This window comes from Oncorhynchus keta, chromosome 8, assembly GCF_023373465.1.
Source record: "Oncorhynchus keta strain PuntledgeMale-10-30-2019 chromosome 8, Oket_V2, whole genome shotgun sequence".
Taxonomy (NCBI): Eukaryota; Metazoa; Chordata; class Actinopteri; order Salmoniformes; family Salmonidae; genus Oncorhynchus; species Oncorhynchus keta.
The window spans coordinates 721,951-740,576 of record NC_068428.1 but is presented as its reverse complement, the minus strand read 5'-3'; the positions used below and the strand labels follow the sequence as shown (position 1 = coordinate 740,576).

At 43.8% G+C, this 18,626-nt stretch overlaps 1 protein-coding gene across 2 annotated transcripts in view; it reads right to left on the bottom strand.

Moving 5' to 3' along the window:
* The window catches only part of LOC118386648 (T-cell activation Rho GTPase-activating protein-like), a 33,635-nt gene that overhangs the window by 9,340 nt on the left and 5,669 nt on the right, over window positions 1-18,626 (bottom strand). The window contains exons 1-4 of one of the 2 annotated variants that reach the window (XM_052523353.1): window positions 14,256-14,306; window positions 10,185-10,273; window positions 3,941-4,111; window positions 1,339-1,497 (exon numbers count right to left, since the gene is read on the bottom strand). In XM_052523353.1, coding sequence (XP_052379313.1) covers window positions 1,339-1,497; window positions 3,941-4,111; window positions 10,185-10,273; window positions 14,256-14,291 — 455 coding nt within the window. In that variant the 5' untranslated portion in view covers window positions 14,292-14,306. Of the gene's footprint in view, window positions 1-1,338; window positions 1,498-3,940; window positions 4,112-10,184; window positions 10,274-14,255; window positions 14,307-18,626 lie in introns of those variants that run through there. The other variant, XM_035774360.2, reaches the window with a different exon arrangement.

Sequence of the window (18,626 nt, the reverse complement as noted above, 5' to 3'; positions counted from 1 at the left end):
CCTTCTAGACCTATCGGCTGCCTTCGATACTGTGAACCATCAGATCCTCCTCTCCACCCTCTCCGAGTTGGGCATCTCCAGCGCGGCCCACGCTTGGATTGCGTCCTACCTGACAGGTCGCTCCTACCAGGTGGCGTGGCGAGAATCTGTCTCCTCACCATGCACTCTCACCACTGGTGTCCCCCAGGGCTCTGTTCTAGGCCATCTCTTATTCTCGCTATACACCAAGTCACTTGGCTCTGTCATAACCTCACATGGTCTCTCCTATCATTGCTATGCAGACGACACACAATTAATCTTCTCCTTTCCCCCTTCTGATGACCAGGTGGCGAATCGCATCTCTGCATGTCTGGCAGACATATCAGTGTGGATGACGGATCACCACCTCAAGCTGAACCTCAGCAAGACGGAGCTCCTTTTCCTCCCGGGGAAGGACTGCCCGTTCCATGATCTCGCCATCACGGTTGACAACTCCATTGTGTCCTCCTCCCAGAGCGCTAAGAACCTTGGCGTGATCCTGGACAACACCCTGTCGTTCTCAACTAACATCAAGGCGGTGTCCCGTTCCTGTAGGTTCATGCTCTACAACATCCGCAGAGTACGACCCTGCCTCACACAGGAAGCGGCGCAGGTCCTAATCCAGGCACTTGTCATCTCCCGTCTGGATTACTGCAACTCGCTGTTGGCTGGGCTCCCTGCCTGTGCCATTAAACCCCTACAACTCATCCAGAACGCCGCAGCCCGTCTGGTGTTCAACCTTCCCAAGTTCTCTCACGTCACCCCGCTCCTCCGCTCTCTCCACTGGCTTCCAGTTGAAGCTCGCATCCGCTACAAGACCATGGTGCTTGCCTACGGAGCTGTGAGGGGAACGGCACCTCAGTACCTCCAGGCTCTGATCAGGCCCTACACCCAAACAAGGGCACTGCGTTCATCCACCTCTGGCCTGCTCGCCTCCCTACCACTGAGGAAGTACAGTTCCCGCTCAGCCCAGTCAAAACTGTTCGCTGCTCTGGCCCCCCAATGGTGGAACAAACTCCCTCACGACGCCAGGACAGCGGAGTCAATCACCACCTTCCGGAGACACCTGAAATCCCACCTCTTTAAGGAATACCTAGGATAGGATAAGTAATCCTTCTCACCCCCCCTCCCTAAAATATTTAGATGCACTATTGTAAAGTGGCTGTTCCACTGGATGTCATAAGGTGAATGCACCAATTTGTAAGTCGCTCTGGATAAGAGCGTCTGCTAAATGACTTAAATGTACATGTAAATGTAAATGTAAATGCACATGTATGAGTGTGCACTCATGTATGCACACAGAGGATGGCTGTTGCTCACTGGAAGGACACCACACAGAAGGCAAGGGGCCAGGCCAGGACCAGGGACGTCCTGAGGTCAATCTCTCCCCCTCCTCCCTCTTCCTCCTCGTCCTCAAAGCCATAAAGCCACAGATCTTCCAGTCTCACCCTGTGCTTCAGACGGTAGCTAGCACTGGACCTAAATATGAGAGAGAGAGAGAGAGAGAGAGAGAGAGAGAGAGAGAGAGAGAGAGAGAGAGAGAGAGAGAGAGAGAGAGAGAGAGAGAGAGGATTATGTGATCATGGATGCTGTATGAGGGCTAGCAGGTTGAGAATTTAGAGAGTCAGTTAATGTTTTCATCAGGCCTGACTGTATCTCAGCTCATCAAGCCGAGAAACCTGCACAGTCCACTTCTCTATCCCAATGGTTGCTATAGGTACTAATGTATTCCTCATTATTGTCATCTATTTCTAAACCAGTGATTGTTTGCTTATCACTCAGAAACAGGAAATTATCTGATTTCTCTCTCTTTATGAATGCATTGTGTTCCATGATCAGCTTCCTGTGTCTGTCTGCCTGTCAGCTCGTGAGTAGGAAGGAACTCACTCAAGGCCTAGTTCACCACTTTTGGTTAGCTACAATGTTGAAACTGTCACCTTGTCGCGTGTGGATCCATAGACCCACGCACTTACTGCAGGCCTTGTTGAGGGAACAGGATTTTGTGTAAAGCCTAGCATCAACTGTATTGAGGATCTGTCTTCAGTCACGTGTGTGCTGTCAGAACAGCCTCAATTCGTCAGGGTATGGACTCTACAAGGTGTCGAAAGCGTTCCACAGGCATGCTGGCTCATGTTGACTCCAATGCTTCCACAGTTGTGTCAAGTTGGCTGGATGTCCTTCGGGCGGTGGACCATTCTTGAACTGCGTTGCAGTTCTTGAAACAAACCGGTGCGCCTGGCACCCAATTCCCTCCATATGAGCTGGGCTATATAGATTACCATATAGGATGCAGAATTAATGGAGGGTGGGAAGGAGAAGAGAGAGTGAAGGACTTAGGGGAGAGGAAATGGAGGTAAATCAGTTCTGTTCTCTGAAAGCAAAACTCAGACAATCTATGTGGTGTCTGTGTGTGTTGCTATGCAGACAGTAAAAAAGAAACATCCTCTGCATTTATTTTCAGCAAACTTAACAAATATTTGTATGAACAAAACAAGATTCAACAACTAAAACATAGACTGAACAAGTTCCAGAGACATGTGACTAACAGAAATTGAAAAATGTGTCCCTGAACAAAGGGGGAGGTCAAAATCAAAAGTAACAGTCAGTATATGGTGTGGCCACCTGTGGCATTAACCTCTCTTGGGTAGGGGGCAGTATTTTCATGTCCGGATGAAAAGTGTGCATAAGTAAACGCTACCTGCCCATAAGAAGTTAAGTACTCCAGTGCATCTCCTCCTCATGGACTGCACCAGATTTGCCAGTTCTTGCTGTGAGATGTTACCCCACTCTTCCACCAAGGCACCTGCAAGTTCCTGGACATTTCTGGGGGGAATGGCCATAGCCCTCACCCTCCGACCCAACAGGTCCCAGATGTGCTAAATTGGATTGAGATCCGGGCTCTTTGCTGACAGAACACTGACATTCCTGTCTTGCAGGAACCCCACCCCCCTGGATGAGTAGTATGACTGGTGGCATTGTCATGCTGGAGGGTCATGTCAGGGTGAGCCTGCAGAAAGGGTACCACATGAGGGAGGAGGATGTCTTCCCTGTAACGCACAGCGTTGAAATTGCCTGCAATGACAACAAGCTCAGTCCGATGATGCTGTGACACACCTCCCCAGACCATGACGGACCCTCCACCTCCAAATCGATCCCGCTCCAGAGTACAGGCCTCGGTGTAACGCTCATTCCTTCGCCGATAAACGCAAATCCGACCATCACCCCTGGTGAGACAAAACCGCGACTCGTCAGTGAAGATCACTTTTTGCCAGTCCTGTCTGGTCCAGCGACGGTGGGTTTGTTCCCATAGGCGACGTTGTTGTTGGTGATATCTGGTGAGGACCTGCCTTACAAAAGGCCTACAAGCCCTCAGTCCAGCCTCTCTCAGCCTATTGCGGACAGTCTGAGCACTGATGGAGGGATTGTGCGTTCCTGGTGTAACTCAGGCAGTTGTTGTTGCCATCCTGTACCTGTCCCGCAGGTGTGATTTTCAGATGTACAGGTGTTTTTACACGTGGTCTGTCACTACGAGGACGATTAGCTGTCCACCCTGTCTCCCTGTAGTGCTGTCTCAGGTGTCTCACAGTACGGACATTGCAATTTATTGCCCTGGCCACATCTGCAGTCCTCATGCCTCCTTGCAGCATGCCTAAGGCACGTTCAAACAGATGAGCAGGGACCCTGGGCATCTTCATTTAGTGTTTTTCAGAGTCAGTAGACAGGCCTTTTCACAAATGGTGCATGTCCATTAATTGTTTATTGGTCATTGAACAAGCCTGGGAAACATTTAAACCCTTTACAATGAAGATGAAGTTGTTTGGATTTTTATGAATTATCTTTGAAAAACAGGGTCCTGAAAAGGGGACGTTTGAAAAGGGAGTTTATGTGTTGGTTTGTGTTCTTATCATGTTCCATATCTTACTTGAGCATGGTGATGGCGATCACGTCGCTGAAGAGGAAGAGTTGTCTCCTTCGGGTCTTCATGCCTTCTGTGATCTGAACACAGGCGTCCAGGACCAGCTCCGCATTCTCACTGCTAAGGCCCAGGACGAAAGGGCATTGCTCCATCGACACCCAGCACGGCGCCTCCTCCCTAGGGTAGAGAGAGTGGGGGTCAGAACTATGGAGGAACTATGTTTGTGTGCCTGCATGGTACGTGTGTGGGTGGATTTAAGGGTCAGTTTTCATTTTTGCCATATGACCACATCAGATCATTTGTCATCAGAACTTCAGAATTGTTTCATACGTTTTGGGGGGCATTTTAGGTCAGTTATTTTAACACACAGGGCCTACACTACCAGCAGATCAATGTTAGGCAAGCATTTCATTATGACTTATTTTTAAATTATAGATTTTATTATGTTGTGATGTATACTGGAAATTGTATCACATATTTCCCAATGGACAAAATGGGTTATTATGACATAATTTCCATCAAATTTGCCCCGTTTTGTCCACTTGGTTGTTTTAGGGCCAGCAACAGATGAAACTATTGTGTATGGTAATGTATAAAGAGAAATATGCACAGCCACATCCAATAGGACAGAAGAACATATCAAATAAAAAAAATATATGTCAGCAAATCTGGTATGCTCCTATGGTAACTTAATTAGACACAAAGCCAACGTTTCGGGATAACCTGACGAAGACCCAACTCGGATCAAAAAGTTGTATTTTGTGTGTGTCTGATTAAATCACCATGGGAGCATACCAGAGCGCAGACATTTATTTTTTCTTGAACTTAAGACACAGAATGAGATGACACACTTATGCAAAACGTAGAGAAAATACATATATCTTCATATTGGTGTAACGATGTGCGTTGAGAGTCGGGAAGCAAGTTCAGGGAGTGAGTGTTTAAATAAATGCAACATAATACAAAACAAGAAACACTAACAGCACACAGACATAATACAGAAACAATAACGCCTGGGGAAGGATCCAAAGGGAGTGACATATATAGGGAAGGTAATCAGGGAGGTGATGGAGTCCAGGTGAGTCTGAAGACACGCAGGTGCGCGTAACGATGGTGACAGGTGTGCGCCATAACGAGCAGCCTGGTGACCTAGAGGCCAGAGAGGAGCACATGGCAATTGGCTTCTAGCCTGATGCTATGACTCTCACAAGGGCATGTTGTATGAAATCAAATGCATTTAAGGACTCTGTGAAATGGTATGTGTGGCTTTGAAAGACAGTTTTCACATTCAAGTTTGTTCTTTTATTTCCTATTACACATCAGATGAGGTTAGAACTCTCACCTCCCTCACACTCAAACACCCTCACTCTTCTCAGTTTCCCTCTGACCTTTAAAACCTTTCTTGCCTCCCACAATCATTATTAACAATAAAGATGTTGCTTGTATCTCACGGAAAACAAGTAGCAATTAACATTTTACAATGTTGCTAATCTTCTCGAGAACAAAAATATATTCTCACTCATTACATAATGTTTTACAGTATAAACAAAATCATTCAGTATCATTCCCATGCTTTGTTCATTTATGGAAAACGTATAAGTTATGGCGAACTATCATTTATCTTTTATGAACATGATGTAAATAGCATTAGAGAAATGGTTTTGAGAATTCACATTGTATTCTATGTGTTCCATATCTTCATGTCCCTCTTTCAATGTGTGTTTTTTGTACAGATCTTCAAATCTATATCACAGAGGGACTCTCCGAGGTTACACCCGCTGACCTACTTTGGCTTACCACTAAACACAGTGCCCACACGACATCTCTACGTAGCATACTTCAACATGATCAGTATAGGCTTAAAGATCATATTTCCATGTCTGATATGTTCTACGTCAAAGACACTTGTCTCACCCACTGTAGTGAAACTAGCATCCGCCGCCCCCTCACTGTAGCTTAGGGTTCACTTGCTTTTGTGTTGAACGGGTGGGAGTGTGACGTCTCTGATGAAGTTAGGTTGTCTGGTTGGAGTGGACCCCACTTGTCCGTTTGTAACTGTGGTGGTCTTGGTGTGAACTACTGTTGGGGCTGATCAAAGACTGATTTTGTGTTCCAGACATCATTCAGTCATTTGGAAAATTCCAGAAATGAATCCACATGATGAAACCATATAAATTGTCATAACACTATTCCTTTATGAAAGGGTTTTAAAGTATTTTATAAACTCTTCATTTTTTTTGTATAGTTTAAAAAACATTTGTAATACATTGGTTGAATTTGAGATGGTATAGATGGGTAGTGTCAATGGTGTAAAGTACTTAGGTAGTAATTTCAAGTATTTTTACTTAAAGTAGTTTTTTGGGGTATATATTTTTTGTACTTTTACTATTTACATATATATTTTTTGTACTTTTACTATTTACATATATATTTTTTGTACTTTAACCCCTTTTTTCTCCCCAATTGGTAGTTGTTACAGTTTTGTCCCATCGCTGCAACTCCCCTACGGACTCGGGAGAGGTCAAGGTCAGAGCCATGCATCCACTACCCTGCTAAGCTGCAGTACTTCTTGACAATGCTCGCATAACCCGGATGCCAGACGCACCAATGTGTCGGAGGAAACACCGTCCAACTGGTGACCAAAGTCATCTTGTAGGCGCCCGGCCCGCCACAAGGAGTCGCTAGAATGCGATGGGACAACGAAATCCCTAACCCGGATGGCGCTGGGCCAATTGTGCGCCGGCTCGTGGGTCTCTCGGTCACGGCCGGCTGTGACAACCTGGGATCGAACCCGGGTCTGTAGTAATGCCTCAAGCACTGCCTTAGACCGCTGCACCACTCAGGAGGCCCTACTATTTCTATTTTTGACAACTTTTTATGTTACTTCACTACATTCCTAAAGAAAATTAATGTACTTTTTACCCCATACATTTTCCCTTATACCCAAAGCTATTCGTTACATTTTGAACGCTTAGCAGGACAAGAAAATTGAAACATTTATGCACTTAACAAGAGAACATTCCTGGTCATCCATACTGCTGCTGTTCAGGTTGAATCACTTAAAACACATGCGTCATTTGTAAATTATTGTCACGCCCTAACCTTAGAAAGACTTTTTTATTCTCTATTTGGTTAGGTCAGGGTGTGACTTGGGTGGGCAAATCTGTGTTTCTATTTCTTTGTTGGCCAAGTATGGTTCCCAATCAGAGGCAGCTGTTTATCGTTGTCTCTGATTGTGGATCATACTTAGGCAGCCCTTTTTCCCCACCTTAGATTGTGGGAACTTGTTTTTGCATAGTTGTCTAGCCCTGCAGAACTTTACGTTCGGTTTTGTATTTTGTTGTTTTGTCGGAGTTCAGCATTAAAAATCATGAACACTTTCCACAATGCGCTTTGGTCTCATTCATCTAACGACGGACGTAACAATGATGTCTGGTTGTTGGAGTGTGCCCCTGGCTATCTGGAAATAAAAAATAAAATAGTGGTGTCTGGTTTAACTTAATATAAGGAATTTAACTTTTGATACATAAGTATATTTTAAAACAAATAATTTTACTCAATTATTAGTTTACTGGGTGACTTTCACTTGAGTAATTTTTCCACCACTGTGTAGTGTTCGATATATGAGAAAAAAAATTGATGGGCATAGTTGTCAGCAACCAGTTGTCAAAGTACTGTATTAATGTGAGCCACATTAGATCAACCTTATATGGATTGATTTACGAGTAATCCCTTGAACCACAGGCTGGGAAGAACACTTTATGTTCAAAGACTGACCTTGAATATGTAATGTGATGGACAGTCAGTTATTGCTGGGGTTATTAGATTATTCGCCTTTGTCCTGATATTTAATATGGTTCATTAAAACAAATAAAGTAAATATCATGTTTTTTTTGTATCTTCGCCATTCCTCACAACCCCACACTTGTTTGTTTTTTCTGACTTCATTTTCCATCCCCCCTAATCTGTCTGAAGAAACAGAGTTCCCCTAGTCTTGAACATTGGGAGTGACGAGGGAGCCCTGAGTGGGTTTAGACAACAGTTGCCAGACCTGTGTCCCCAGTTACCGTAGAGAGTGGGCATTGCAGCCCCCTTTACACCGACTGATGTGTCACTGGGAGGCATAGTGACACCATTCAACTAATGGTCACAGCAGGGGGAAGTTTGAGTTTATGTTTGTTCGTACAGTACCAGTCAAAAGTTGACACCTACTCATTCAAGGGTTTTTCTTATTTTTTTACTATTTTCTACATTGTAGAATGGTGAAGACATCAAAACGATTAACACATGGAATCATGTAGTAGCCACAAAAAGTGTTATACCTACATATATTATTATATATTGTATTTTCTTTCCAGGTCAGTCTGTGCTGTGTGTGTGTAAGTCGCTCTGGATAAGAGCGTCTGCTAAATGACTTAAATGTAAATGTAAATGTAAATGTAAATCAAAATGTTTTGAGATTCTTCAAAGAAGCAACCCTTTGCCTTGTTGACAGCTTTGCACACGCTTGGCATTCTCTCAACCAGCTTCACCTGGAATTCTTTCCAGCGGCCTTGAAGGAGTTCCCACGTATGCTGAGCACTTGTTGGTAGCTTTTCCATCACTCTGCGGTACATCTCATCCCAAACCATCTCAATTGGGTTGAGTAATTGTGGAGGCCAAGTCATCTGATGCAGCATTCCAACACTCTCCTTCTTGGTCAAATAGCCCTTACACAGCCTGGAGGTGTGTTTTGGGTCATTGTCCTGTTGAAAACAAATAATAGTGTGACTAAGGGCAAACCAGATGGCATGGTGTATTGCTGCAAAATGCTGTGGTAGCCATGCTGGTTAATGTGCCTTGAATTCTAAATCAGCAACAGCGTCACCAGCAAAGCACCCCCAAACCATCACACCTCCTCCTCCATGCTTCACAGTGGGACCCATACATGCGGAGATCATCCGTTCACCTACTCTGCGTCTCACAAAGACACGGCGGTTGGAACCAAAAATCTCAAATTTGGACTCAGACCAAAGGACAGATTTTCACCAGTCTAATGGCCATTGCTCGTATTTCTTGGCCCTTAGCAAGTCTCTTCTTATTGGCGTCCTTAAGTAGTAGTTTCTTTGCAGAAATTCAACCATGAAGGCCTGATTTACGCAGTCTCATCTGAACAGATGTTGAGATGTGTCTGTTAATTGAACTCAGTGAAGCATCTATTTGGGCTGCAATTTCTGAGGCAGGTAACTAATGAACTTATCCTCTGCAGCAGAGGTAGCTCTGGGTCTTCCGGTTCTGTGGCGGTTCTCATGAGAACCAGTTTCATCATAGCGCTTGATGGTTTTTGCGACTGCACTTAGGTACACTTTCAAAGTTCTTGACATTTTCCTGATTAAGACATGAAGGTCAGTCAAAGAAATGGACTGTCATTTCTCTTTGCTTATTTGAGCCGTTTTTGCCATATGGACTTGGTCTTTTACCAAATAGGGCTTTCTTCTGTATACCACCTCTACCTAGTCACAACTGATTGGCTCAAACGTATTAAGAAATTCAATAAACTAACTTAACAAGTCACACCTGCTAATTGAAATGCATTCCAGGTGACTACCTCATGAAGCTGGTTGAGAGAATGCCAGGAGTGCACAAAGCTGTCATCAAGGCAAAGGGTGGCTATTTGAAGATCAAATATAAAATATATTTTGATTTGTTTAACACTTTTTTGGTTACTACATGATTCCATGTGTTATTTCATAGTTATGTCTTCACTATTTTTCTACAATGTAGAAAATAGTCAAAATAAAGAAAAACCCTTGAATCAGTAAGTGTCCAAACTTTTGTCATGTACTGTATGAAAGCCTATGAAATGATGTTTTAGTTGCAATAAAATAATGTGTTCTTGTCTAAATGACATGTCTCTTGGAATTACTCTTTGTGCTTTGCTTTTGAAGAAATAGTTAAACGGTAATGAATAAAGCCAAGTCTTTTTTACATGTAAGTGAGGCTTAGAAGCGAAGTTCATAAATGTGTATCAAAGTGAGAAAATTCAAACAAAAAGATTGTAACGAATAGAGGTATGTCTATCCATTGAAGTTCGAAATACCTTTCTATCCCATTTCTTTCCATTGAAATCTTTTTATCCAATTTGTATCTATTGAATCTGACGAAGTGGCAGCTGGCTGTGAGTGGAGGGGCTTTCTACTGCCCCCTGGGACGGGTGGGAGCAGCAGATACTACTGTGATAACAGAGTAGAGAGGAGCAGAGCAAACTCACCTGACGGAGCACCATGGCATGCTGCCCAGAGCCTTCTCAAAAGCCAGGGAGGGGGCGGAACGACGCCTCTGGGCCAAACTGCGAAGGTGCTGTGAGAGGACAGAAGGTTTGATCATAATGTTAGCATATACTGTACATTGTCACACATACATATCCCTGCCATTTCACACTTTCTCTGAGTAAGTGGATCAAATCAATCACTTCGGGGTAAACGGCACCGGAATAGAACAATGGTAAAAGGTTTGGATTCATAGATACAGTAACTGCAAACTGAGTTGCTGTGACATTCTCAATTGGATTTCAGAAATCCATTATAGCCATATCTTTGTCTATACAGGCTCATTATGACAAACTGGACCTATAATAGTCCTCCAAATTGACCTCATTTGGACCTCATATGTACAGCCATCATTCAGACCAGTGTTCCTGAAACTCAGTCCTGGGTCCCCGATGAGTTTATGTTTTGGTTTGGCAAAGCTTGATTTAGACCGTTCTCGTCCAGATTGATCTACATGAGTGCCTGAGGGAAATGGACTGACATTGTCTGTGTCCCAAATGCCACCCTATTCCCTATATAGTGCACTACCTAAGGCCAGGGCCCATATATAGGCAATAGCATGCCATTTGGGACACAGGCTCTGTCCAGCCCGTTTCCCCAGCCCCCACCCCATCACTGTGGAACCAGGGCTACAGTCCCATTGTCAGGCCCACAACATTCTAGAGCAAACTGGCTCAGGCTAAAACAATGACAGCTTGTTCAGGCATGGGAAACCTAAAACACAGCCTCCCTAATCCACCACCCTCATCTGCCGCTCTATATTCTTTGTTAGAAACGAATGAGGGTTCGTGTTGACAATGTGTGACGACGAACTCGCAACATGAATGCCCCTGTGCACCATTCAATTTTGTGTCAAACTTATAAAGTCACCACACAGAGCTTTGGAGGAGTCACATAGGGTGAAAGCTGTGTTCAAATTTACAGTAGGCAAAATGTATCTGAACTTACAAATGCTATAAATATAGTAGGCATGATGGGTTTGTATTCTTTGGCCTACCATACTCTACGAACAGAATGGTCAAGAAAGGTCCAATTGGTTTGGATAGTCATTCTCCTGTTGTCCTACTCACCTCCCCAGTCAAACAACCACATATGGATTTCCTCATTCCATCTTGAAAAAGGCTATCTCTTTTCCTGGAACACAACCTTTCTGGGAGAAATTTGACTGTTCCGGCACTAGAAAACAGCCTTATCCGCATACCAAAGCCATCAATGACGTATGTTCCAATCAGAAAGGTCAAAGGTGAAATAAGTAGAGCCTGTTCAAATTATAATGGCTTAGCAGATAATAAGAAAAGACAAACAATATTTACCGGCATAAAGAGCCTGTAAATATTAACAATGTGCGCTGAGAGTCAGGAAGCAAGTTCAGGGAGTGAGTGTTTCAATAAAATTAGAGTTACCAGCCTCAGAAATTGTAGCCCAAATAATTGCTTCACAGAGTTCAAGTAACAGACACACCTCAACATCAACTGTTCAGAGGAGACTGCGTGAATCAGGCCTTCATGGTTGAATTGCTGCAAAGAAACCACTACTAAAAGACACCAATAAGACGAAGAGACTTGCTTGGGCCAAGAAACACGAGCAATGGCCATTAGACCGGTGTAAATCTGTCCTTTGATCGGAGTCCAAATTTGAGATTTTTTGTTCCAACTGCCTTGAATCTGTGAGATGCAGAGTAGGTGAATGGATGATCTCTGCATGTGTGGTTCCCACATGAAGCATGGAGGAGGAAGTGTGATGTTGCTTTGCCTCAGCAGGCTCATCAGGCTCCCACATCTCAGCGAGATCATCAGGCTTTCACGCCTCAGCTGGATCGTTAGGATCCCACGCCTCAGCCGGCTTGTTGTGCTTCTACGCCTCAGCCGGCTAGTCCAGCGCCCATGCCTCGCCCGGCCCATCAGGCTCGCCCAGCTGGGACAATGGGTGGCGCCCCTAGAGGGGGGATTACTGTCACGCCTGATCCCGTTTGCCCTCTCATCTGCACTCATTGGACTCACCTGGACTCCTTCATGTTTTGATTGCCTTCCCTATATCTGTTTTATCCCTGTGTCAGCATTATTGTCATTTTGTTTTCCCTTGTTCCTGTTCATGTTCATTCCCTGTACTTGCTTCTCGTCTCCAGCATCTGTCCTCACAGATTACATTGAGATTGTGCCTACACTCAATACCCCATAATGTTAAAGGGGAATTATGTTTTTAGTCATGTTTACAGATTCATTCAAAATAAAAAGTTCAAATGTCTTGATTCAGTAAGTATTCAACCCCTTTGTTATGGCAAGCCTAAATAAGTTCAGAAGTAAAAATTAGCTTAACAAGTCACATAATAAATTGCATAGGCTCTGTGCACAATTGTCATACCCTGACCAAAGAGATCCTTTTTATTCTCTATTTTGGTTAGGTCGGGGTGTGCCTAGGGTGGGTAATCTAGGGTGTTTATTTCTATGTTGGCCTGGTATGGAGGCAGCTGTTTATCATTGTCTCTGATTGGGGATCATATTTAGGCAGCCATTTCCCCACTGTGTTTTGTGGGATCTTGTTCTTGTGTAGTTGCCTGTGAGCACTTCATTGACATCATGTTTCATTTGTTCTTTATTGTTTTGTGCATTTCACTTCAATAAATATGTGGAACCCATATCACGCTGCGCCTTGGTCCGAATGTTCTTACGACCATCGTGACAGCAATAAGTGTTTAACATGATTTTTGAATGACCACCTAATCATTGTACCCCACACATGCAATTATCTGTAAGGTCCCTCAGTCGAACAGTGAATTTCAATCATAGATTTATCCACAGCATGGTAGTGGCTGCATCATGTTATGGGTATGTTTGTCAAAGAGCTAAGCACAGGCAAAATCCTAGAGGAAAACCTGGTTCAGTCTGCTTTCCAAGAGACACTGGTAGACAAATTCACCTTTCAGCAGGACAATAACCTAAAAAACAAGGCCAAATATACGCCGGAGTTGCATCGAATGTTTCTGAGAGGCCTAGTTACAGTTTTGATTTAAATTGCTGTCTAGCAATGATCACAAATAACTTGACAGAGCTTAATTAAAATAAATAAAATAATAATGTGCAAATATTGTACAATCCAGAGACTTACAGAGAAAGACTGCTGCAATCGCTGCCAAGCGTGATTCTAACATGAATTGACTCATGGGTGTGAATACTTATGTAAATGAGATATTTCTGTACTTCATTTTCAATACATTTGCAAAAATGTCTCAAAACATGTTGTTTTCTCTTTGTTATTATGGGCTATTGTGTGTAGATGTGTGAGAAAACATGTATTTGATACATTTTGAATTCGGGCCGTAACAAAACAAAATGTGGAATAAGTCAAGGGGTATGAATATTTTCTGAATGCACTGTATGTATTAGATAAAGGTGAACACAAGAGACAGAAAGCAGTACCGAATGTTGTATTGTAAATTGTGATTACTATGTTTGTTGGAAAAATCGAGGCCCAATGTTCCTTTATAAAAAGTAAATGTGAAGGACAGTCATTCTAGGCCTATCATAAATTCAATATCGATGCCTGTAAAAGAAGAGGCTTTTCTAATGGCATCTTGTGAAGGACAAACCAGAAAAATAATAATAAGGACAAAGCAATGAACAAATTAAGGAAAAAGCTAGGGGAAAAAAACGAGGACATCTACCCCTTCCAGGCTGTATCACAACTGTCCGTGATCGGTAGTCCCATAGTGCGGCGCACAATTGGCCCAGCATTGTCCGGGTTTGGTCGCGGTAGACCGTAGTTGTAAATAAGAATGTATTCTTAACTGACTTGCCTAGTTAAATAAAGGTTCAAGTAAAATAAAAATAATTAAAAGAATTACTCTCCAAAATCTTGTCAACAAACAGAACATAATTAACGTCCCTGATATTTATTAAGACATTGAACGTACATGTTCATGCATTATTATCATCTACCCCTCCATAGAAAACAACAACAACAACGACAAAACGGTTGTAGCATAGTTGAATAAACTATGTCACGAGATTGCCTACCTGGTATAAGAATGAAGACATCACTACAGTGTTCATCGTTCGAGCTGGAATGACTTTGAACCGTGAAACTTGTATGATTATTAGTTATTATTAAAGAGAGTTAAACGAGAACCAGCACTATTTATTTAATTCAACAACACATTTATGGCGATGAGAGAGGAAAGACTGTTAACATGTACGCGAAGCCTTTGTGAGAGAGGAGGAAGTGTTAGGCTTTGAGGAAAAAGCCTCCTTTACCAGCTAGCTACGTAGCTAGTTCTGGTCTTCAAAAAGCACGGAAAACAGTGGTGGACAGAGGAACAAATGAGGCAACAGTCCTGGGTCACAGAGCGGTGGTTGTGGATAAAGATAAGAACGCTATATGCTTGGGACCTTGTCTTTGGAAGTCCGGAGAGCTGGTTGGGGAAGACAGGGAGAGATGTGTTGGTCTCAGTCCTATACAGCTACAAAATCATCAGAATTGTTGTGGATGAAGTTCATATGACCTACATACGGTATGCACAATGACCTAGAACTGTACTTCGACAGTATAAAATGACACTGTGATGGATAGAATGTCGGAATGGAAATTATAGTGATGACACAATGATTGATTGGTCGAATGATTGATTGAAAGTTTTGTATTTGTACAAACATAATGAGTAAGAAGTGTTTGTTTGCATGAAATGTTTGCATGATAAACCTATGAGACATTGAGTAGCCTAAATAAAGTGACAGTACTGCATCATAAATGACTGGATGACTGGCAGCATAAGGGCTGAAAGAGGCACTACAGAAAGTACTTTTACTGAATTAAATGGGAACCCCACACATTTTCTTAGGCAAGAACTACTAGCATAGGGCCTCCCAGGTGGTGCAGTGGTCTAGGGCTAGCTGTGCCACCAGAGACTCTGGGTTCGCGCCCAGGCTCTGTCGCAGCCGGCCGTGACTGGGAGGTCCGTGGGGCGACGCACTAGTGTCGTCCGGGTTTGGCCGGTAGGGATCTTGCACACCAGCGACTCCTGTGGCAGGCTGGGCGCAGTGCTCATAGATATTGTTTTACTATAGATTATAACCCATGATGACTGTCTATTTTACTAGAGGCCATCGTCACTCATAGATAGTGTCTTACTATAGATTAGAACCCATGTTGACTGTTTACTTTACTAGAGGCCATCGCCACTCAAAGATAGTGTCTTCAAAGTGAAACAATGTAAAACAAAAAGATGACAAAAATATACTTTAAACTAGATGTACCAGGCCTCCCGCGTGGCGCAGCGGTCTCAGGCACTGCTGTGCTTGAGGCGTCACTACAGATCCAGGTTTGATCCCAGGCTGTGTCGCAGCTGGCCACCGACCGGGAGACCCATGAGGTGGTGTGCAATTGGCTCAGCGTCGTCCAGGTTAGAGGAGGGTTTGGCCGGCCAAGATGTCCTTGTCCCTCTAGCGACTCCTGTGGCAGGCTGGGCGCTAACATGGTTGCCAGTTGTACGGTGTTTCTTCCAACACATTGGTGCGGCTGGCTTCCGGGTTAAGCGAGCAGTGTGTCAGGAAGCAGTGTGGCTTGGTATTGTCATGTTTCAGAGGATGCATGGCTCTTGAACTTTGCCTGTACAGAGGAGTTGGAGTGATGGGAAAAGACTGTAAGTACCAATTGGATATTAAGAAATTGGGGTAAAAAGTTATTTTTTTTTAAACATTAAAAATCTAGATGTATGAACAGTAGTGATTAGTGACACAAGCCCAGTAGGACTTGGAGCTATATTGCTACAGGAAAATGGACAGAACAGGCCAATTTCTTACACAAGTCGTTCACTGACCCCTACAGAGAGAAGATACTCTCAGATTGAGCGAGAGGCCCTTGGATGCCTATGGGCAGTAGAACACTTTGGAACTTTTCTAAATGGAGTCAAGTTGACTAAAAAAACTATCACAAGCCACTGATCTACATGGTCAATCCAGAGAAGTTGAGTCTGTGTCCGACGAGAATTCAAAGACTTGAACTCAGACTACAACCATTTTTTATATAAAAAAAATATTCAACCTTTATTTATCTAGACAAGTCTAGGCGGCCTACACCCGCCAAACCCAGACAAAGCTGGACCAATTGTGTGCCACCCTATGGAACTCCCAAACACGGCCAGTTATGATACAGCCTGGATTCGAACCAGGGTGTCTATAGTGACACTTCTAGCACTGAAATGCAGTGCCTTAGACTGCTGTGCCACTCGGGAGCCCAAAACCATACAACTACAAGTTTGAGCACATCACGAAAAAGACCAACGTTGCAGATTCATTATCTCGACTTCCCTTACCTTAAACTCAAAAAAATGGATGAGTCGACGATTATGTGCAAAGAGTGCATTCAGTTAGCACACACGACTTACCTGCAGTGAGTATTGTAAAGAAGCAACGAAACAGGATGAAGTCTTGAAACTGTGGAAAATGTCCAAATCCATGTCATTTGTCTTTCTTTTCTAAATTACATTTGTAAAATCAAGTTGGTTCTGCAATGTTGTAAATCGCAAGGTGTGGGGACCAAAAGTTTTAAAATGTCAACTTATTTTAGAAGAAATAAGGAATTCTTTAAGAAAAGTGCAAGGGCGCCAATATATTTGGCCACGACTCTATTTACCATAATTTACTATTACACCTCTTACCCACAAACTGTCATATCTGACATACAGTATCTTCAAATGCAGTGTATTCAGAGATATTGAATGTCTTTTCACGCTTTAGATACCCCCTAGAGGTGGTCACAGATAATGGCAGACAATTCGTTGGACAGACTTCAAAAAAATGGTTGACAAAGTGTGGGATCATAGCATCACTGTCTTATCCTAAGAGCAATGGGAAAATCGAGTGATTCCATTGATACCTTAAGAAAGCCTTGAGAACAGCCAAAAGTGAAGGGAAGAGCTGGAAAGAGGAGCTACCAAATATTCTAGTCTATTGCTCAACACCTCATCACACTTCAGGAGAAACACCAGCCTTTCTCGTGTTTGGAAGAGACAATCGAACAAAGTTGCCAAGCATTGAGAAGATACTGGAATAAACTAAAAGCAAAAGACAATCAAAATCACTACAAAACCTACCAACAGAAAATAAAACAATATGCTGACAAAACAAGAGAGCCAAAGAACACAACTTTGATGTTGGAGACATTGTGCACATCGCAAGTACGGTGAATGGATGCCAAGTTCCGAGAGACATGCCTACTTGCATGTTACTGAGACACACCTAAGACAACTCATTTGAACTAGTGAGCACAGAAGATGGCTATAAACTCATCAGGAATGTCAAACACTTTTGACACACTCGTTTGCAACTTGTGTTTAGCGTTCCCGTAACGGTTTTCATGTGGTGAAGGGGAGTCGGACCAAAACGCAGCGTGTAGATTGCGATCCATATTTAATCAAACAAACGTAAACACGAAATAACACAAACACTACAAAACAATAAACGTAACGAAAACCGAAACAGCCTATACTTGTCAACTAATACAGCGACAGGAACAAATACACTAAGGACAATCACCCACAACACAGCCAAAGAATATGGCTGCCTAAATATGGTTCCCAATCAGAGACAACGATAAACACCTGCCTCTGATTGAGAACCACTTCAGACAGCCATAGACTTACCTAGAACACCCCACTAAGCTACAATACCACTACATACACACCACATACAAAAACCCATGTCACACCCTGGCCTGACCAAATAAATGAAGATAAACACAAAATACTTCGACCAGGGCGTGACAGAACCCCCCCCCCCACCCCCCTCCCCAAGGTGCGGACTCCCGAACGCACCTCAAAACAATAGGGAGGGTCCGGGTGGGCGTCTGTCCATGGTGGCGGCTCCGGTGCGAGACGTGGACTCCACTCAACCACTGTCTTAGTCCCTCCTCTCGTCCTTGGATAGTCCACCCTCGCCGCCGACCATGGCCTAGTAGTCCTCACCCAGAACCACACTAGACTGAGGAGCAGAACGGGACTGAGGGGCAGCTCGGGACTGAGGGGAAGCTCAGGAGTGAAAGGAAGCTCAGGAGTGAAAGGAAGCTCAGGAGTGAAAGGAAGCTCAGGAGTGAAAGGAAGCTCAGGAGTGAGAGGAAGCTCAGGAGTGAGAGGAAGCTCAGGAGTGAGAGGAAGCTCAGGCAGGTTGATGGATCTACCAGATCCTGGCTGACTGGCAGATCCTGGCTGACTGGCGGATCCTGGCCGACTGGCGGATCCTGGCCGACTGGCGGATCCTGGCCGACTGGCGGATCCTGGCCGACTGGCGGATCCTGGCCGACTGGCAGTTCTGGCAGATCCCGGCTGACTGGCAGATCTGGAAGAGCCTGGTTGACTGGCAGATCTGGAAGAGCCTGGTTGACTGGCAGATCTG